This window comes from Eutrigla gurnardus (genome assembly GCF_963514095.1).
Source record: "Eutrigla gurnardus genome assembly, chromosome: 18".
Classification (NCBI taxonomy): domain Eukaryota; kingdom Metazoa; phylum Chordata; class Actinopteri; order Perciformes; family Triglidae; genus Eutrigla; species Eutrigla gurnardus.
In genome coordinates, this window is record NC_139929.1 from 3,581,975 (window position 1) to 3,604,051 (window position 22,077).

Here is a 22,077-nt window from a genome sequence, read left to right on the forward strand (position 1 = left end):
CTTCTAAATTGCCTCCACACCTCTCTTGACTCCCATCAGCAAATCCCTGATGTATCACCGACCGGTCGCTACACCACCCTGGTCCCACTCATCTTCATCCTCACTGTGGCCGGAATCAAAGAGATCATAGAGGACTATGTGAGTACCACAGCACCACCTGCTCTTTGGGCAGACGTTACTACTTTTTAAGAGAGGGCGACATCATGTGGTTATCTTAAAGGCTAACGCATCTTTATCTGTGCCTTTTTTTCTTTTTACAGAAAAGACACAAAGCAGACAATACCGTTAACAAGAAGAAGACAACAGGTATCGTCTGCGTGCCTGTTAATATCCATCGACTGTGTGTGCGCTTTTCCATGAGTGTGTCTATTTGTGTGGGTTTTGTTTTCCTTTCACGGCTGGGTGAATGGCTGTTGTCTGTCACTCACTATAGTGCAGGCCCCAGACAAAAAGTTTAGTGGCTATGAATACTGTATGAGTGCTGCTCTATAGGCTGACTGATGGCCGTGTTGTCCTTGTCTCTCAGTGCTGCGGAACGGAGCCTGGCAGACGATCATCTGGAAACAGGTATCGCTATCATCACAGACTTCCTCTTTGTGGCTCATCACTTCTGTGCTTTGCCTTTCTCTCCACCTCGCTCAGTTTTACAATTCAGTTTAATATACTTTATTGGCATGAACGACTGAATAATACTGTCAGAAGTAAGGGTGTCCCAGAATAAGATAATAATAATATTTTTTTTTCTTGCTCATTTATTCCCCTCTTTGTATAGAAAAAAAAACATTATTGGTGGATGTACAATGTTATTTCCCCTAAGCTGTTGTCTCAGAATGATGAACAGTGGTGTGTGTATGTGTGTGTGTGTGTCTAGTTTATTATTAATAATAATAACAATACATCGGTTTTATATGGTGCTATTCCAGTTGCTCAAAGACGCACAGCGGAGATCGATGGAAAGAGAGACATGGTTGCAGCCTTTGTGGCCGTAAATAGATCTTTATGTCTTAATCTCATTATCGCACAATGCAGCGATGCACATAGAATGGGAACGACGGGGAAGTGAAGGGACATTAAACCATAAACAAGCTGCAAATAGCAGTTATAGTTCATAAATCCAAACTGTATCTAGTGCTCTGATAGTGAAAGGCGTTTCTTCCAAAGAACTTTTTCACATACAAGAAATTTGCCTTGGGGTTCAGTACACACAATAGTTAAAAGAATACACAATAAAACCAAGTACTGCAGTCAAGAACATGAATAGAAAAATGGTATAGGCCTTATAAACGTAGGACTATTCTTTAATATTGATAAAGTTGTTATTATTTCTTCTAAAATATAAAAAACAGGAAGTAAATAAGGAAATAAAACTATGATTTGGTTGGTAGGATTTCACGTGTTACACTTCTTGTTGCTACACTGTAGTCACGCAGTCGTTTTGGTCAATATCTGTATGTGCGTACTCTTTCTATGTGTATATTCTTGTACCAAAAAATGCATTATATAGTATTTTCTTGAGTTGTGGTACATTCTTCTTGAATGTACTCATTAACTGAGTCCAGCTGTGTACAGTCTTGCTCCAGCAGGTCATATCAAATCAAACATGAGTACTCGTTATGTGGTGTGGAGCAGGAATGTAGCCCCCATGTTATTCAGGGTCAGAAGAGGTGAAGGAATTTTGTTCCTGCTGCCCCGCTAACTCAATAATGTTCATGTTAAAGAGAGGCGGTTACTTCCCATGAAATGCTTTTCCCTGAGAGGAGAACTCTGTTGTAAAGTGCCACAGTGCCAGTTTTTCAATATTGATGTTTTTTAAAAGCTGCACTTTTGTAAGGCTAATATTGTATGGCTTATTTTTCCCTCTCTGTTTTCTAAATGCTTGCGATCTTGTGTCTTATTCTGGTCTGCCTCTGTTGCAGCCTAATCACAAGAGTTAAAACTATGCTGTGCTCACTGTCACTTTACCTCAAGTCTTCCTCTCTCTGTATTGGCTGCCTCTTGGTTGGTAACTAATTAACCTGCCTCTTGTTTCCTCTGTCTGTCTCCCCCTCCTATGACCCCTTACCCTCTCTGCTTTAACATCCCTCGTTTCCTTCTCCCCCCACCTGTTTTCCTCTCTGATGCTGTTGCACTGCTGTATCCTGGCCACAAGGTGGCAGTAGGAGACATAGTGAAAGTGACCAATGGCCAGCACCTTCCAGCTGACATGGTTATTGTGTCCTCCAGGTCAGACTTCAGTGTGTATGAGTGTGTATGTTTGTGTGTGAGCACATATATGCATTTGCCTGTACATATATATGTGTTCTCATAATTTGCTGCATGTGATACTACTCTTTAGTATAATAACAACTCATGATCTGTCAATTTGTCTTATGATTAATCATTTATTATATACAATTTAATGATGCTGGTACCTAAAGGACCGGCTTGATCAACAGTCAAAAACTATGTAAAGGAAGCATTTTTATTATTAAAAAATACTTTATTCATCAATTATTTTATATTCAAATTGGCCATTGACTGCCTCTTCCCCACAGCGAGCCACAGGCCATGTGTTACACCGAGACCTCCAACCTGGACGGAGAAACCAACCTGAAGATCAGACAGGTATGACACAGGAGCAAGTCTGAGTTTTAAGAAACCTCCTCACATTTGCATCCACACCTAAAAATCCCATCATGTTTAATGCAGTTCTTGTTCTTAATGTATTTCGACTTGACTTATCATTTTTTTTCCCCCCAGGGTCTCTCGCTCACGGCTGCTTTTCAGACCCTGGAGGATTTGATTGCACTGTCTGGTCGTTTGGAGTGCGAAGGCCCCAACAGACACTTGTATGACTTCACTGGCACACTGAGGCTGGAGAATCAGAAGTGAGACATACACACAATTTACAATAGTAACTGTATTTTCAGTGTTTTATCTGTAAGTCAAAAAGTATTCAAATAGTATCTTTGTATTAACCAGACTGGCAAGGACAGGATAAAACTATATACATATTTTTTTTAATAATTTTTAAGTCTTATTCAGTATGAAAGTCAAGTTAAAAGTCAACTAAATCATTATATATTGGTATTAAAAACCTTGAGAAGTGACTTGAAAGTAATATTGTTGCTTATTACTTCCCTTGTTCTCCTCAGTCCAGTTCCTCTGGGTCCAGACCAGGTGTTGCTGCGCGGCGCTCAGCTGAGAAACACACAGTGGGTCGTGGGAATTATAGTCTACACTGGCCATGACTCCAAACTGATGCAGGTAAACCCAGTGTCTTTGTGAATTCAGTACATTTTTGTATAATACGTGAAAAATTCTGGCTTCAAAACAACTTTTATTTGTTATTATTAATAGTTAAAGTCTTCCTTCCATGTGAACTTCATAGGAATAATTTAACATTCATTGTGTTTTAATAAAAGGGGTTTGAAGCCTACAAGTGGACTTCTGCAACTCAGCCAAACTGTGCCCTGATCTAGTCTTGATGCGAGTGTCATTGTGTTGTATTCATTGACTTGTCCCCCATCCAGAACTCCACCAAGGCACCACTGAAGCGCTCTAATGTGGAGCGGGTGACCAACATGCAGATCCTGGTCTTGTTCGGCATCCTGCTGGTCATGGCCCTGATCAGCTCCGTGGGCGCCGCCATCTGGAACAAGGAACATACCGAAGAATCCTGCTGGTACCTTTCCCGTGCTGGTGAGACCACACACACACACACACACACACACCACATTTCACATTTGGGATTAATACACAACTTTAGGATCAGTTAACAAGTGAATATTGTGTGTTTCTGCAGGCGACATCTCCACAAACTTTGCATATAACCTGCTGACGTTCATAATCCTGTACAACAACCTGATCCCCATCAGCCTGCTGGTCACCCTGGAGGTGGTCAAGTTCACACAGGCCCTCTTTATCAACTGGGTATGCTCCATGTGTGTTTTATTACGCATGTTTTAAATTAATACTATAAGTGGTCAGAATATTCTTGATCATTTTGCTTGCTGTTTCCTTCAGGACGTGGAGATGTACTATTCAGAGACCGACACGCCGGCCATGGCTCGAACATCCAATCTTAACGAGGAACTGGGCCAGGTTAGTCCCCCCCCACCACAACACACACACACACACACACCCCTCCACCACCACACACACACACTCAAATCAATACTCGCTTATTAAACTGGCTGTTTGCTTTCATTACCTTGTGTGTCTTTCTCTTTTCAGGTGAAGTATCTCTTTTCTGACAAGACAGGAACTCTGACATGTAATGTCATGAACTTCAAGAAGTGTACCATTGCAGGAATTACATATGGGTCAGTCATCTCTTTTTTTGTAAATTAATTCTTTCCTCTTAGCTCTGCCGAAAAATGAGCTCAGAATGCCACTAAACCTAGAATTTAGCACCGAGTAACCTTTAAATCTCCAGTAGTTAAACTAATGCATGCCAGTGACTAACGTGTAATAAAGAATTAGCTGTTATTAACTGATAGAACTCTTGATCACATGAACTAACCAACTCATTAACTGATTCCTTTTCCAATACAACCTCATTCATCACTGCAGCCACTTTCCTGATCTTGACTGTGATCGTTCAATGGAGGACTTCAGGTTAGTGACCTTCTCCTCTGGCCTTCTCATCCGTCTTCCCCTTTCTCATATTCTTTTCTCCGTTGTAGTCTCTGCATGTTTTGAGAAGTGAATGTACTTTGTATGTTTGACCAGAAAAATCAACAAAAAAAACATTTAACTTGCAATTCTACTCTTTTTACACAATATATATATATTTTCCTTGTCTCACAGCAATCTGCCATCCAGCAGCAATAACTCTACAGAGTTTGACGACCCAACTCTCGTCCAAAACATTGAGAATCATGTAGGTGTCTCACAAGCTTTTCTCAAATTTTCTTTATTTGAAGCAAACCTATTCTACCTAAAAATGACTAATGGACACATGTCTACTCTGTCTGTGTGTGTATAAATATATATATGTTCAGCCTACATCACCTCAAATCTGTGAGTTCCTGACAATGATGGCAGTGTGCCACACGGTGGTCCCCGAGAGAGAGGAGGACCAGATCATTTACCAGGCCTCCTCGCCAGATGAAGGAGCGTTGGTCAAAGGGGCCAAAGGGCTTGGTTTTGTCTTCACGGCAAGAACCCCGCATTCAGTCATAATCGAAGCTGTAAGTGTGCATTTATGTGATTTACTGCAGTAAAAGCTGCTTTTTTTTTGCAACCTTTGGAGCTGACATTTAGTTGTTTATTTCAGAGAGGAAAAGAGATGAGCTATGAGCTACTGAATGTGCTGGAGTTTTCTAGGTAATACTCTCATAAATGTTCTTCTCAGTCAGTAAATAACTGTAATATAAGACTGTGGTGTGTTTTGAAACTAAGCCCTCTGCCTCCTTTCACAGCAACCGCAAACGCATGTCTGCGGTGGTCAGAACCCCCAACGGGAAGCTGCGGCTGTACTGCAAAGGAGCCGTATGTTTATCTCATTATAACTGTAATTCAGCACTCCAAATGTCTTTGAACATTTTTTTTTAATGAATTCTTTTTGTTGTTTTGCAGGATAATGTCATTTTTGAGCGTCTAACTGAGGCGTCCCAGTACAAAGAATTAACCATTGCTCATCTAGAACAGTTTGCTACTGAAGGTAAGAACAAAAGAGGAACATAAGTGCTACAGTCATGAAACTGTACAGGTGTGTAGTTGCTGCTGGTGTGATCCAGTCTCAAGTTAGCTGATCTGAGTTTAGGTCCTTGACATAACTTGGTCCCACTATAGAACCATCTTTCCTGAGTTTCCTCCATTATCTCTGCTTCTCAGCATTCCAACCAATCACTCTCAGTTACAAACATAATCTATTCCCCGTGATTACACTGATTGACTGTCTTATCCCCCCTCCCCTCCCCTCCCCTCCATCCATCCAGGACTGAGGACTCTGTGTTTTGCCTATGTGGACCTGGAGGAAGACGCGTACCAGGAGTGGCTAAAGGAATACAACCGCGTCAGCACTGTGCTCAAAGACCGCGCTCAGAAACTGGAGGAGTGTTATGAACTGCTGGAAAAGGTAACTTCACAAATCTCTTTCTCTTTAGAGATGTGCTTCGAAACCTTTTATGTGGGATCTTTTGTGAGTCTGGAACTCAAAGCATGTCATAATGTTCTTCCTGATACATGCTCACACTCCAACGCACACACTTCATGTTTGCCAGCAGGTGGCAGAGTGGCTCCATTGAGTCCTATCCCTTATCCATTACTGTTATCCTACCCAGGTGCCGGAGCTGATACCAGTTGACATTGATTGACACATAGAGATTGTCTCCATTCTCATTGTGTCTGTAAATTGCAGTATTTCGAACATGTTTGTGTGTCTTTTAGCAGAATGTAAAGTCAGATACTGCTCCTTGGAGGATGGCATTGTGGAACGCTTGTATCTGTTGATCAGAAACATGGCACTGGATGGGGAATAAGTGGAAAAAATAATACAAAGATATCAGATGAGAGTTGAACTAACTGTGGCAAAACCAAGGATTTAGATTTGAGAGTCAAGGTGAGAAAAGTAAGAGAAGAAGGGGGAAAAAAAGAGGAAGCAGGAGGAGGAGGGGGGCTCAGACTGGGAGACCACAAGGGTAATTACCTTCACCAGCCTGCCAAAAGCCCCATAAAACTAGAGTCGACAACACAGTAGTGTTAACTTGTGTGTCTGTGCGAGTGTTTGTGTGTGCGTCTGAGTGTGTCTAATGAGGGTACACATGCATTTAAATGCTGAACAAATTAAAGCAAGGGGGAAAGGTAATGGGTTACTTTTTGGCACGAAGACACAGAGTTTGTACAGAGGTCTAAAATGAGCCGCTGTACCAGCAGAACTGAACTTGCTGGCTTCGTTCTCATCCTCTGACTAGATATGCATTATGTTATGGAGAGAAAGAGCCCTCACATAAGGGGATGTTTGGCTGAATCTGTTGACTAAATATGTTTAACTTTTGTTTTGTGCCATATTTTGTTGTCACTGTCTTGTCATGTCAACTTATTTCTGTCCCTCTTCTGTTAGAACTTATTGCTGTTGGGCGCCACAGCCATAGAGGACCGTTTACAGGCGGGCGTGCCAGAGACCATCGCCACTCTGATGAGGGCTGACATCAAGATCTGGGTCCTCACCGGAGACAAGCAGGAGACTGCCATCAACATAGGTGAGAGGAGAGCATTTAAACACCAACACTATGGCAACATGCAAGTTTAAGTCAGAGGAAGGACACTTGGATTGTGTGCCAGCGACGTAGGCAAATCCAGCAATGGTGTGGAATTCCCCTTGTTACTGCAGCAGGAGTTTATTAAATAATGGCCAGGAGAATAGTGGGCATTATGTGTGCTGTGAAATGCCAGACATGTCTCCAATCTCTAAGTGATGCGTGCCAGTGGTATGCAGGGTAGAAGGGACTTAAATTTGCACAGCAATCAAATTAGTGCTATTAGTTAATTCTTGGCAGTTGTGGAGGAAGTTTGTGGCACATTTCCACAAAAACAACACTTACAAATAAAAAACAAATGTAGTTGAAACATTTAACGTGAGGAGACAGTGCTGTGCAAGTTTTAATTCTCACCCACCAAACTACTCTCTCCACCTGTATTGTGTGTGTTAGTGGTGTTGCCGTGTTTGATTGGAGCATGATGTAATTGAACTATGCATAACGGACTACAATAGAGATATGATGACGGCCCGGAGGCTGATGGAGGAGGAGGGAGTCGGATGGCTGTGTGAGAGAATGGAGCAGGATTTTGCAAATCCAATTGTACACGAGTGTGTTTTGGGTTTGAGCACATCTAATCTCTGTCCCATCCCCCGTTCCCTCCCCTCCTCTATCTGTTTCTCAGGTTACTCCTGTCGTCTGGTGACACATGGCATGTCCCTCATCATCGTCAATGAGGACTCTCTGGATGTGAGTAGACCCTCCTCTTCTTATTGCCGACCGCCTCGCTGCATGTCTGTGTACACGTTGTACAGTATCGGGACTTTGTCTGTGTGCAGGAGGGAGGGGTTTTTATGTGATGGGGTCTTAAGCAGGTAACTGTGGGAACACGGGTGTGGTCCGCAGCCAGATTGGTGGGTGGGGCTCTTTGTGTGCTCACAGGTGCAAGTAATTAAAGTCTCTGGTGTCCCTTTGGAGAAAGGGATGAAAAGAGACGAGTAGTGTGCTATCACTTCTTTTCCTCTCTCTTTATTCTTGTCTCCTTTCACAACATTCACATACAGTACCTAAGGGTCACACCGTATTCTCACACGTTATGTGTCTCTTTATTTAGCAAATTTCAAGCTAAAAGGCAGCAAAAAAAAAACCTATATGTTGTCACATGTACGTTTGTTCCTGTTGCTATTTAGAGTGAGATCTGAGATGTCTAAATTAGATTTATATCCCAGTTATGTGTTCTTTGCGTTCAGCTTTCACGCGTGAATGCTTAAACTAAGTGTCTTGATTACTGTCATGTGTTTCTCTGTCTGTCTCTCTTTTTCACACACTTCCTGACTCACGCATGTCTGCTTGTACTCAAAGACATGCACGCACACATAATCATAGTGTGTTCACTTTTATAGAGTTTGTTTATATGTGAGACTGGGGCGAGTAATCCACTATAAAGTTTAAGCGTCGGAACTGTGTGTTTGTGTGTGTTTGTTTGTGGGTATTGTTTAAGGGGTTTCATCATTCTATAGCATGATCAATGCAGCGTTCGAGATCTCTACACTCCCGTGTTAAAGGATTTTAATGTGAAATGGAATTGCACACCTTCATATCTATAATGATTTTGCTTTTCTGTATTGTGCAAACTTCTAGTAAAGGAAATGGTGTGACTTAATTTGACTTGCATCAAAGTGGTGTCTGGCTGGTCAAAAGCCAGACAGCGTGCAAGGGTACTTAGACGCTGAGTAAACTGAGCTGGATAGGGTGAACATTTAATGTCAGGGTCATAAAGTGCTCTAGCCTGAGAATTACCTAAACGATTAGCACAAGAAGGTGGAAGCTAATGGAGTTAGCACCGTAAGTGGATCATTCTTAATATGGTTTGGAAGATTTTGTTAGCAGCCCAGTCTTCCGTGTTTTACCCAGCTTTCCCACAGCTGTGAAATTCCTGTAAAAAAATCTGAAATTATAAAAAAAAAGAGTATTTATTTGAATGATTTCCAAGCCTGCAAATGTTTTTTAATTAAGTTCACAAGTGCTGACAGACCTGAGTCGGGGGTGATCTCGCAGCAGAATGATTCTTTTTTCTTTTCTTTTTTTTTAATCTACGCTAAATTGATGTCCCCCTCATATTACTTAAGTATGAGTACGATTACATTAATTCTAAGGTAGTTTCCCCTACATACTCGTACATAGTCCACATTTTACAGTCACCTTATGCATCATTACTTTTAAACAGATAAATACCACTCAAATGCTTATCAATGTTAAGCAAGAATAGAAATAAAAGAGTATGGGTTCAGTGACCCATATTTTTTTCATACTGTATGTGACATGAAACCTAAACCATTGGTCATAGTGTTTCATGTGACAAATTTGTAATCTCACATGAAATCACTTTCAAGTGGTGTACATGCACCACTTCAAACATGTGACAGAATAAACGACAGCTCAATGCCCTCATCCCCTTATACACGAAATACAGTAATGAGGTCCCACAGACTATCACGTATTTGTCAGAGCAGGTATTCAATATCCTGTCCCTCAAAAACATCATATTAATAACTTGATTTGTAAATCTGGATGTACGTTTGAACATATGGGTGTAAGAGAAGAGCCAGTCTCACATGTATGAATGTAGCATGTGTGTGTTTTGCACGTGGTGTCACAGTCATGCCTGTCAATCAGGAGAAGTTCAGAGAGCTCTGGTCCTGATTGGTGGTCGGTGCAGATGAAAGCAACACTATCTCCAGTACGACACTTATTTCACGCTTTAAATAACTTTCGGCGGCTCAGGGTCTTTCAGAAAGTGTAACCTGCATGTGAGCGAAAACAGAAGCTGTTATCAGAATCTCACTTCGAGGTTGACCTCTCACCCCGTTTAAAAAAAAAATGTTCCCAACTTTTCACTCTCTTTATTCTTTATCACACCTCTTTTGTCTGCTATTATCAGTGTAAAGGCTGATCTGTGCGGTAGATGCACCCTCCTTCACTCAATCTACGCTCCAAGTCTCCTTCACGCGGCTACCTCCACATCTGTCAGCACCCTCTCCATGCACAGGAAGGGACTACGCAAGAAAAATCAGCGTGTGTGTGTTTTAGAGGAAGGGCATGTACAAGCAACAAAATATGTGTTTATGTTAATGGAAGCAGAGGAGTGTGTTTGTGAATAAAGCAGCGGAGTGTTTATTGTACTTCATGTACGAGATAGACGATCTGCATGGAGAAAGAAGGAGGGAGGGAGAAGGAGCCGAGCCATATGAGGGCGACGAGTGAGGGGTAACGCGATCTCCTTTTGGTGCTCCTCCTCATCAAAACAAACCCTGTGAGCAATGCCTCCTGGGTAAACGGTTTGCGACCACTGAAGCTGTGACAAGCGCCATCTGTCACCTTCGGATCACATGCCACACACAGGCCGACACAGATCTTTGCCTTGTCTCCTTCTGTTGAGTCAACACCGAAGCACACAAAAGCGTACTGTAAAGTCTCCGCTTTGCCCCTCTTAATTCTGTCTTTGAGGCCGTCACACACTCTCTCAGTTTACCCACAATGCAGTGGCACACGATCACCTTGATCAGCTTGATCATTCTGAATATACATTACATCTAACTTTCCCACAATCCCCCTCTCGCCGTCATGCTGCCGGCAGTACAATTCTTAAACAAACAACGTCTCTCTTCTGCCCATTAATCATCCTTGCGCACACACACACATACACACACATATACACACACACACTTTTGTTGCGCTCAATTTGCATGCTCTATTTTTCTGGCATTTTTCAATTTGTTATAGTATTTTGTACATCAGGCCCCCCACTGTTAAAGTCCACATGTGTGTCCGTGTTTTTTTTTTCTTCTTTTTTTGGTGAGTGTGTGTGTGTGTGTTTCTGGGCAGAGGATGTGGGTGTTTGCACAGATGCACAGTCAGATAATTAAACGGTATATTAAATCTCAGTGGTGGTGACAGATTCTGCACTTCAGATATGAGCATGTCTTTCTCCACCTTCTCTTCACTCTGCAGCTCTCTTCCTCTCTCTCTCTCTCCCTTTTCCCTGAGTGTCGATCACACTCCTCGTCCTTAATCATTCTTTATTCTTTGCACCTTTTTCCCATTTATCTTGCTGAGTGTTTTTTGTTTTCTGTGTTTTTTTTTTCCTCTTTCTATTATTTTTATTGTTATAATTTTATTATTATATGATACAATTAGAAAAGGTGACCTGTGGAATCTCAAACCGCCTCCATGCCCTTCCCAGTGTGGGACCCAAAAATAAACCTGATAAAATTCCATGCAGAAGGGCCTGTGAACATGGCATAGTGTGTGTGTGTGTGTGTGTGTGTGTGTGTGTGTGTGTGTGTGTGTGTGTGTGTGTGTGTGTGTGTGTGTGTGTGTGTGTGTGTGTGTGTGTGTGTGTGTGTGTGTGTGTGTGTGTGTGTGCTTCCGCCCTCTTCGAGCTCAGATGCATATGAAAAATAAACATTTAGTTTGGAACATAAAAATGCCTGCTAATGAGATCTGTCATATTGTAATTGGTGCAATCAAAGAATTTCTCCTCTCAGGCCTCCGGAGATGGCGGCGGGTAATTTAGCGTGAGAAAGAGGAAAGTTACATGGTAATGGCTTTTTCTTTGGTCTCATGTTTATTCTCTTTGAGGTAGTGTTAACAGATCATAGTGGACCTTTTGTGAGTTGTTTTTCTTTTCATGTTAAGACGCCGTTTCTTTCTCAGCAGCATACAGTTGGGTCTGGACTTGCTGTGCTTTAGGAAGTGGCTGCCTGTTAGCTTTAAGAGCTAACTAGTGTTTTTGTACCTTAGTTACCTTTTTAATCTTATAGCTCCCTGCAGACTTAGCCTGGTTATTATCCTGGGTTATCTTAGCCGCCACTAGAGCTTTGACTGGACCTGCCGTGACAAGTTCCTGTGTTGTATTAGCGCTTCACTACTAGGCTCGTGAACTCTTTGCATCCACTTAAGGACTAACCCATGTGTGTGATCCCCTCCGTTAGTGCCTTCGTGATGTGACGATGACATGTGTTCATAGTATTGAGAGTTTCAGGCAGGCAGACAGTTCCACCGGCCCAAATTCGTGACATGTGCGGCGTTTTTAAACATCATTTTTCACTTGCGTGCTGTTTACTTTGTATTATGCTTCTGAGGGGTTTTGTGTCCATTCCTCTGCGATGAGGTGAGGACAAGCAGGGGAGAGGAGGTCTGTCAGATTCTCATCTCTCACACATGCATGACATGTACAAGTACACACAACCCCTGTGCACTTACATGCTAACAGACAACACATCGTACATGCACACACGTGTTTCACTCTTCTGTAAAAACGCATGCACATCGCTCGCACACACTTTTGAGTTGCAGGACTCTGACAACCTGTAATCTCCTTTAATCCCTTCATTATGTTTTTGTTTTCCTTTCCCCTGTTTGGGGGAAAAAGGTGAATGCAAACAGGAATTCCGGCATACAAAGAAAAACACACAGCCTCAGGCTGAGAAAACAAGCTGGGAATTTTTGGGAAGAGGAGGGACACTTGTGTGCATGTGTGCATTGCTACTTGCCAAGAAGAAGAGAGACTGCATTGTTCTTATGAATGTGTTACATACGTTTGTATGTGTGTGTGTATGTGTGCGAGCATGCTGTGTTGTCTCTTGCACGTACTGACTGGTGGACAGAGGGGTCATATCTCCGCGGGTCACTGCACTCTCTCAGGTCTGATGGCCGCCAATAACCCACTGTGAGGGAGCGTAACGCCGTCAAATTATTACATTCTTGTGCACTTTTGTGTCTCGGGTTTGGTCTTCTGTGTCTGATTGCTTTGGGTGTAGTTGGATTGCCCATGTTTCCACAAACAGTTCCCGTTACAGGACATTTCATCTTGCGTCATTCCTTGTTTGTGAAGTGTTTAAGCCGAATTCCTCACGTACGACTGAGAAAACGGTTAATGAGCGGTTTGCTACAGGATTGGACAGCACACCTGCTTAGTGTTGATTTTAATAGGCTTTAATATGGATTTACCTGGTGATCACCTTAATTTAAAGAGCCCTTAGAGCAGTAAGGTGTGCCTCGTAGAACCTTTTCTAACGTGGCACCATATAGAGGGTTCAATCTAGAAATCTAAATCTGTGAAAGGTTCCACCCAGAGCCCCCTATTAGAGGTGCTACACAGAAACCTTCTATGGTGTAATGGTTCCACCCAGAACCCTCCAACCCAGAACGTTTCCATCTTCTAAGGGTGCTAACCAGAACCCTTTTATATTCCATGGGTGTCACCTTTTATATCCCTTAGCTCTTTCTCCACCCTCACCGTGATTTTAGTTTAACAGGTTAGCCATGGGAACCGCATCCAGCTGCCTTGGGCCTCAAATGGTTCTTGGTAGAACTTCAGCTCTTCAGGAAGAACCCTTTTGAAGCCCTTATTTCCAAGAATGATTTTGGTAAAAGTTGTTCCTTTTTGGATAATCAACAAAACTTTGGTTTCACATTTAAAGGGTACCGTGGACCACACATGGTAAATATATGATACATGTTGAAGCATTTTAATGCTCTGTAACAATGGGACCCCATTCAGTGGAGATGAAGAATTCAGGTGCGCATGGGGCCTGACTGGTAGCGTGTAGCGGGCCTGCTCCTCCACATGGCATTCATTACAACTCCATGGGATGTTTATTTTCTCTATTAATCCCTGTTCCTCTATTATCAAGAGCTCCATCAAAACTGCCCCCAAACTACTACAACCCTTTAGGCAAGCTGACATTTACACAAACACACACACACACTTACACTTTGCTGTTAGACATGAATGATGCATTTTACCCCACCACACTATTGCTCATTATCTTTTTTTTTTCTTTCCTCTTGTTGTGTGTGTGTCTTTGCATATTTTCACCCACTGTGGTTTGTTACTGCCTTGCCTTTGAGATGTGATGCCCCGGTCCAACATCCCCCCAGGACCTCGTAGCATCAGCATGTTGTGATGATGTCTAGAACAACTGTGAACTTTATATTGCCATTCTTAATTGTTTAGTGTACACACACACAAGCAAATTCTTTCCCCAGATGAAAGAAGCGTCTGCAACCAGGACCATGTGTCTTCCATTTACTGCCAGTGGTTTTGACCTTTCAACAAATTGTCTTTGTGTTTTGATGTGTGCGATTTGTATTTTCACCACTTTATAAGGCCACGATGTCTCCACAAAACCTTGAAACGCGTTAACTTGAAGAGCCATTTTCAGTCTGAGATTTAGAGAGTGTTGATTAGAATTTGACATTTTTGGCAACTGGTGAGGTTCAGGGTTGGAGGTTTGGGTTTCACTGTAAGCCAACAGTATTTTCTGATGCATCCCATGACCACTGAAGGGGTTTTGTGCATGTTGCAGACAAACTGTAGAAAAGATGTTATGAAGGCTTATCAGTAAAAGCAGGAAGATGTGAAGTCCCTGAAGCTTAGTTTTATGGGGACATAAATAATATCTTGTCAATCCTCCTTTTTAAAGATTTAAGGAAAACCCCAATCCCTCCTATTTTTGTCTGTTTGCAGGCTACTCGTGCCACTCTGACAGCTCACTGTTCATCCCTGGGCGACTCTCTGAGGAAGGAAAATGAGCTGGCGCTGATCATTGATGGTCAGACGCTGAAATATGCACTGTCCTTCGAGCTCCGCCAGGCCTTCCTTGACTTGGCGCTGTCCTGTAAGGCTGTCATCTGCTGCCGGTAGGGAAGATAAAGAAGATTCATCACACACATGCTCACACATGCTCTTAGTTAAGACAAGTTTGTTGTATTACACAGTATTTGAACAGGTCTAGAAATCCTGGAAAAGATTGGACAGAATTACTGAAATGTTAGTGCTTTAACTTGTTAGTGCTTCAAACTCAAAATGAATACTTTGTGCAGTTAATGGAATAATTAATCATCAAAAGGAGCAATTTGTCTCGTCTGTAATGAAATTTAATTCTTTTGAAACGGCATTCAGAAAAGCACTATTAAATATTTTAAAGTAAAAGGAAATGAAAGGAAAAAGTCCTCCAAAAAACCTCATATAAAAGACTGCGGACCAAGTTTATATCTTGTGACCAAAAAACTGAAGCAAATACGTCGGCAAGAAGTCTAGACGAAGTCTAGAATTTTAATCTGTCAAAAGGTCACGCTGTATTAGAAAACATTTGGAGATACACAGCATCATTGTGCTACTGTGGGGAAAACCCCTATGTACAAAAAACAGAGACATCTGCACACTCATATTTGCACACTCTCAAAAGCTTTAATACAACATTTCAACACACTAGGTCTTCTTTAAGTCAACGTTTGTTCATAGCTGCTTTTTGTTCTGCACCTGCAACCAACTGTGGTTGAATATTCACCTTTTTAGCTTAAAAACGCATAAGACAAGAAAGACAACTGTTCTTTTATTCTGCTCAGACATGATACGAGCATTGTGAACACAGATAAAGGTGATGGTTTGAGCTGTGATGTCACGTTAGACATTATCTATCGAGGTGATCCTGATGGGGAAAGCGGACGTCATTGAGATTCAAATCCACAAACTGCAGCTTTTTAATAAAGGTGAACCAATCAGTAACTGGAGGCGCCTTTTTAAAGACATTATGATTCATTCTCATTGTGCGTGTATTAGAGGCCGACCGATAAAGGATTTTGAAGGCCGATACGATTCAAATGTTTGTTGATTTAAAAATCTGATATTCCGATATATCGGCCGATATTTTTTTTTATTTTTTTTTATTTCAGACACGCGTAACAAAACATTACCAGATTTCCCTAACATTAGTTATTTGTAGTTATTTATGAGTCTTCACTAAAATAATATGATAATACAGTTTAAAAATAAAAATAAACATCAAAATATATTAAAGTTCTGATAAATAAATTGTATAAAAATACAAACTTAAGACATAAAACTTAAAGTCCTTTGAACAAAAACACAATAACAACAACAACCAAACACAAAGTTACCAGTATTAAAAGACTTAGTAAGCTTCATAAATATAACTTCGAACGAGACTGGAGACTGGAGACACATTCTGTTAAGTTCTATAAGGGTGTTTCGTCCGTTTTTATTTTATTTTTAAAACATTCATTTATCGGCCATTATAAATACCAATACCGATAGTTTGGAAAATGCCTTATATCGGCCGATAACATCGGCCCGCCGATATATCAGTCGGGCTCTAGCGTGTATTTACTTATTCTGCACGTTTGTAAAGGTTGTCGTTTTGCGCACAGTCAGCAAATGAACTAGGATGATAAAAGCCTGGAACCAAGTTATACACTACGCTGTATGGAAATGACCGCTGGCACCCCAGGAATGGGCACTGACACACACACACACACACACACACACACACACACACACACACACACACACACACACACACACACACAAACACAGATGTTGCCACTATACATTTCCATTCATACAAAGTGCACTCTGTTCATAGAATGTTTACTGCGTGTTCCCTTTTTTGGTCATGTTCCACTCGGCACCAGCTGTGATGTTTAACAAAAGAGTTTCCACTCGTCTCATTGTGTGTGTGTGAACGTGCGCGTGCATGTTTGTGTGCAGCCGGGGAAGGGAAGTAATTGACTCTCCCTCGCATATCCAGGCCATATCCGGACTCGGGTCTCGCAGGCCTTGCAAACACCCTCCAGCTTCCTTTCCTCTATCCTTCCCTTCATCCTTCTCTTCTATGTGCACATCTCTCACCCCGCCCTCCCTTCACATATCTCAAGATTCATAGTGAGTTCCTGACGTAAATCAGAATGTTGCCAGTTTTGCTGCAAAAGAGCGAACGGCAGATATTTTCGGTGTAGAGGAGCGTAGTGGAATTTCGACGCAGCACTTTTAATAAGGTGCCTGCACATAATGAGCTGTAACGTTGACTTTTTTAAAGACGTTCAAGTGTCTCACCTACTGTACGTGTGTGATGTTTCACCGCTGGGGAATGTGTTTGTGTGCGCGTGTCGGGTGCACTCGTACGCATGGCTTCCTGACTTCACTGTGCGTTTGTTTATAGGAGGACTTAGCGGCTGCTTATTTTCTGCTCAGCTCCACCGTGAAGAGCACTGGGAGCCTTTCATCTCCCCAACGCCACTTTACACAATCCCAGACACTGTTAGCAGTGTTTGGAGGAAGGGTAGAGTCAAACAGAGAGAGAGAGAGAGAGAGAGAGAGAGATAAAGGGAGATTTGTGGTCAGAGGCCAAAAGACGCACATGCAGACACATTCACATGCACTTCAGACGCAGGATTGGAAAAACAAAGAGCAGAGGTTGATCCGATGCTTCATCATAGACTGCAGAGGCCAAACCAGTCTGAGGTTTTCCCCGGTGGTGTGTGTGTGTGTGTACATTTGTGTATATTTTGCACACACCCATGTATGAATACTAAGCAGACCACCCAGCTCTGTGATTTCTGTTTGACCGGGACATGATCCTCCTTACATATTCATAGAAGACTCTTCATGACCCGTAGGCTCCGGGCCGGATGTTTGCGTGAAGGGATTATACATCTGCTCATAATTTAATTCTGTCATCTTCATAGAAGCGTCATGTTGCATTGTGTTTGCATGCAACGGCTCATGCAGCTGCCCGTGATTTGATTTTTGTAAGTCATTATCTGTGCAACATGGCGGGGATTTGCAGACCGTAGGATCTGAGCTGTACTTGACACACACACACACACACACACACACACACACACACACACACACACACACACACACACACAGGGCGATGTGAAAGTGACTCCTCCTCTTTCTAGGAACAGTTTGAAGTCTTGTCCACACAATAGCCTAGTGTTGATACTCAAATTACTATCACCCAATACATCACAGAGGTAATTGCTATAATCAGGGAAATTTAATGTAAATATTTAATATCTGGATTTAGTTCAATCTCTTGTAATGCAGCCAATAGAAAATTGGTCTACCGTACCGCCAAATGACTTTGTGCCAAACGCATATTTTACATAAAAGAAAAATATTCTCTGTTTAGACACTGTAAAATGTTTTATCTCAAACTGCACTGATCAAACCCCCCCAGAATACCTAATAAATCGACCTTGTTGCACAGTTTCCAAGATCAAAAATGAACCATTTTTAAAACAACATGGACGAATTCCTTAAAACGCTCAGGAAAATAATGTGAATTACATCATTTCATGACAAATGGGCAAACACACGCTGAGGAATGTGATACAATAAACAGCTCCAATCCTCACAATTATTTCCACGGTGGAAGAAATTAGTGATTGATGTGGAATAAACGGTTCCAAGCCATCTTTTATTTAAACAACAGAGGGCATCAATTGGAGCTGTTTTTCCTCATTTTCACGGCACCTTAAAATAAAAATAAAAAATCTCCACAGCATAAACAAACCATAGCACCTCACTATCGTCTCTGTTGGCCCGAGGGAAACATCTGTAATCGAGCCTCCCTGGCTCCTTATTGTCAGTGAAGAGACAAAACCGGTTATGGACAGGAGGATCAGTGATACAGGTCAAGAGGGTGGAGTACCACGGGAAGGTCCCCGAGCACACACACACTCGGATGTATGCAGACATGCATAAAGACACACACACACATCAAAATATTCGCTTCCCAGAGGCTTATTAGCAGAACAGTGAATCATTGTTTCCTAATTCCTGGTGAAGAGCGGTTAACAGAGCCCTGGCCTGCAGTGTGTGTGTGTGTGTGTGTGTGTGTGTGTGTGTGTATGTATGTGTGTGTGTGTGTGTGTGTTTGCCAGCCTCTCATCCATCTCTTTCTTTTTCCCTTTCAACTGTTTCCCACTTTTTGTTTTTCCAACCTTTATTCTTCTTTCCTAATCGCTGGCATCTTTGTTTTTTCCCCTCCTTTATCTAAATGTATTTCTTGTTTTCGTTCTTTCTCACAGAATTCTTTTCTCTCTCTCTCTTTTTTAATCTTCCACACTCGAGTCCAGCTGTATACACTTAGATCAACTGAACGTCTCCATCTTTCTCTTCTTATTGGTTCTGCAGAGTGTCTCCGCTGCAGAAGTCTGAGATTGTGGATATGGTGAAGAAACACGTGAAGGCCATCACGCTGGCGATAGGCGACGGCGCCAACGACGTGGGCATGATTCAGACGGCCCACGTCGGAGTGGGGATCAGTGGCAACGAAGGCATGCAGGCCACCAACTCTTCTGACTACTCCATAGCACAGGTGGGCCGCAAACGAAGCACGGACACATGCAGAAGACAGTAATGCATGCTCGGTCCGGGTCATACAGATACGATACGGGGTTTATATGATAATGGATTCATGCTCGGTTGTCCACCCCTGCTCAAGTGTCTCAAGGCAAGATACTCACTCTTCAGCTGATCCTGATCTTTGACCTCCCTGAAGGGAGGGGAGGGGGCAACCAAAAAGGGGAATTTACTTTCAGGGATCGCTCAAGTATCATGTTGTCTTTCAGGGGCAATTTTATACAGACCATTAAAGAAATGGTATTTAAACATTAATCACTTGACAATTCTGATTGTTTTAAGTCGTATGAAGAATATCAAACATTTTCTAATGAGTTACATAGGATTTTACACTGTTTGAAGATGTTACCATGGGCTGCAGGAAATGCTGGTTTTCGCTATAATCTGATTCTATTTATGCATTATATTTGTCTGTTCAATTACAACTCAATGAAAAGCTGAACGGGATGAAATGACCCAAATGTTTCTTGTCTGTTGTGCTTCTGTCTCACACAATCTCATTCTGTCACTTTCACTGTTGAGGTTGTTTATCTTCTAGCCTCGGGTCATCTTGCACAACTTCTCTGTATCACTCGGCCTCCTCTTGCCTCATCTTTCTTGTCTCCCAGCCACATTCTTAATATTCTCCAAAGGTTAGAATATTAGTAATAAGTCTGTCTCCCTCTCTTTTCCATTCCTGGTAGTTCTCCTACCTCGAGAAGCTGCTATTGGTCCATGGGGCGTGGAGCTACAACCGTGTCACCAAGTGCATCCTCTACTGTTTCTATAAGAATGTGGTCCTCTACATTATAGAGGTAGGAGCTTGACCACCACACCCTCTCTGTGTTACACACACACACACACACACACACACACACACACAGTAACATTAACAGAGACGTTCTGCAGCTGTTTGTCGACATGGCTGACAGTGATGGACGAGATGCCCTTCTGGTGTCTGCTTTCTGTCTGCACGCTCGCACACACACACATTCACAGAACAAAACGTGCGTTTAGATCAGCAGTAACGAGACCTTGGCTCCAAGGGTCGACAGCTTTGCAGTGTGTGTGTGTGTGTGCGTGTGTGTGTGTGAGTGTGAGATGAAGGGGCACACCGCAGCTCTGGCCTTCCTGTTATGAGGGGTATTTGTCAGCTGTGCTCCACCCCTCTGTCTCACGTTAAGGATACCAGCAGGTGCAGATCCTCATGGGATCCTACTGTCCCCTACTCCCTGTGTGTGTTTTTATATATATATATATACCGGTGTGTATATATATGTATATGTGCGTGTGTGTGTGTGTGTGTTTCCATGATTATCTCACATGATTGGCTCTCTGCAGGGCGCTCTGGGCCAAAGGTTAGAGACTGTCTCTGTCCACTTAGTGCAGACAGAATAAGGGGGATGGGTGTGTGTGTGTGTGTGTGTGTGTGTGTGTGTGTGTGTGTGTGTGTGTGTGTGTGTGTGTGTGTGTGTGTGTGTGTGTGTGTGTGTGTGTGTGTGTGTGTGTGTGTGTGTGTGTGTGTGTGTGTGTGTGTGTGTGTGTGTGTGTGTGTGTGTTGTGTGTGTGTGTGTGTGTGTGTGTGTGAGAGAGTGCGTGTGCGTGTGCGAGTGTGTGTGTGTGTGTGTGTGTTGTGTGTGTATCTGACCTCACCCCTAGGCTCCACTGTATGCCCCAGGAATGCCACAACACTCACCAGTGGCCCCAGACATTTTCTCTATCTGCTCTCAGATCAGCCTAAGTCTGCTCCGTGTGTGTATGAAGCCGTTAATGAAGGATTCCCCTGGGTCGGAGTCATATTTAGGCACCGTCAATGAATCAACTTTTATAAAAAATAATCAGAAAGTGGTTTCAGAGCCAGCTACAACTGAATGCATTTAAAACTTCTTGCTAGAAGACCTAATGGATGTACAGGAAGTGCAGCTGCTATACTAGTATATTTAATGTGTTATAAACCAACATTGACAGATGAATCAATATACTGTTTACAATAAAATGTATTTCCTAAAACATTCAATACAATTGGCATAAACTGCTTAACTGTCGCACACAACAAAAAAGTGTAGACGATTCCAAGTTAAGAGTTTCCAAAACTTTCTAAAATTAAAAAAAACAATATATCCAAAAACCAACACATTTTCAGATTTTTTTCCCCCCAGATTGACTTGAAATCACTTAATATGAGGCAGAGAAATAAGGCATATTTCTTCCTTTTTTGTACTATATAGTGATGTTAAAAACAGTGTGCAGGATTTCTACAAAGCACGAAATAATCTCAAGTCATTTTATCGTATTTTGATATCATTTTGTAAATAGAGGCACACATTTGGCTTTCCTTTCTTCGCTGTTTCCACTATCAGTACCTCCCACAGGCAGATTAACCCCTCTACTATTGTTCCATCGTCCCCTCTCATCCCTCTTTGTGTCCCAGCTCTGGTTTGCCTTTGTGAACGGGTTCTCCGGCCAGATCCTCTTTGAGCGCTGGTGTATAGGCCTCTACAACGTGGTGAGTACCCGCCCTCGCTTTTCCTTTTCTCCGCTCTCTTCCTCAGTCTCACCCCCTCCTTGTTTTACTGCATTCACGTTGAGTGCCGTCTCTCACACTCTGCCTATCTCTCAATTAATCTCACTCTGCTTTGTCTTCGCTGTCTCGGGCTCTCTCTGAGAGCCAGA

General features: G+C 42.4%; 1 protein-coding gene across 8 annotated transcripts in view; it reads left to right on the forward strand.

Annotated features, from left to right (window-relative positions):
- Positions 1 to 22,077, forward strand: part of atp8a2 (ATPase phospholipid transporting 8A2) — a 44,204-nt gene that overhangs the window by 11,342 nt on the left and 10,785 nt on the right. For 7 of the 8 annotated variants that reach the window (XM_084033292.1, XM_084033293.1, XM_084033295.1 and 4 more), the window contains 24 exons: positions 40 to 138; positions 261 to 306; positions 527 to 567; positions 2,150 to 2,223; positions 2,535 to 2,604; positions 2,740 to 2,867; positions 3,135 to 3,246; positions 3,513 to 3,681; positions 3,785 to 3,912; positions 4,006 to 4,083; positions 4,216 to 4,304; positions 4,555 to 4,599; positions 4,792 to 4,864; positions 4,986 to 5,174; positions 5,261 to 5,310; positions 5,406 to 5,475; positions 5,563 to 5,647; positions 5,925 to 6,064; positions 7,049 to 7,187; positions 7,870 to 7,934; positions 14,719 to 14,891; positions 19,198 to 19,381; positions 20,109 to 20,219; positions 21,836 to 21,910. In XM_084033292.1, coding sequence (XP_083889418.1) covers positions 40 to 138; positions 261 to 306; positions 527 to 567; positions 2,150 to 2,223; positions 2,535 to 2,604; positions 2,740 to 2,867; positions 3,135 to 3,246; positions 3,513 to 3,681; positions 3,785 to 3,912; positions 4,006 to 4,083; positions 4,216 to 4,304; positions 4,555 to 4,599; positions 4,792 to 4,864; positions 4,986 to 5,174; positions 5,261 to 5,310; positions 5,406 to 5,475; positions 5,563 to 5,647; positions 5,925 to 6,064; positions 7,049 to 7,187; positions 7,870 to 7,934; positions 14,719 to 14,891; positions 19,198 to 19,381; positions 20,109 to 20,219; positions 21,836 to 21,910 — 2,433 coding nt within the window. The remainder of the gene's footprint in view (positions 1 to 39; positions 139 to 260; positions 307 to 526; positions 568 to 2,149; positions 2,224 to 2,534; positions 2,605 to 2,739; positions 2,868 to 3,134; positions 3,247 to 3,512; positions 3,682 to 3,784; positions 3,913 to 4,005; positions 4,084 to 4,215; positions 4,305 to 4,554; positions 4,600 to 4,791; positions 4,865 to 4,985; positions 5,175 to 5,260; positions 5,311 to 5,405; positions 5,476 to 5,562; positions 5,648 to 5,924; positions 6,065 to 7,048; positions 7,188 to 7,869; positions 7,935 to 14,718; positions 14,892 to 19,197; positions 19,382 to 20,108; positions 20,220 to 21,835; positions 21,911 to 22,077) is intronic. The other variant, XM_084033294.1, reaches the window with a different exon arrangement.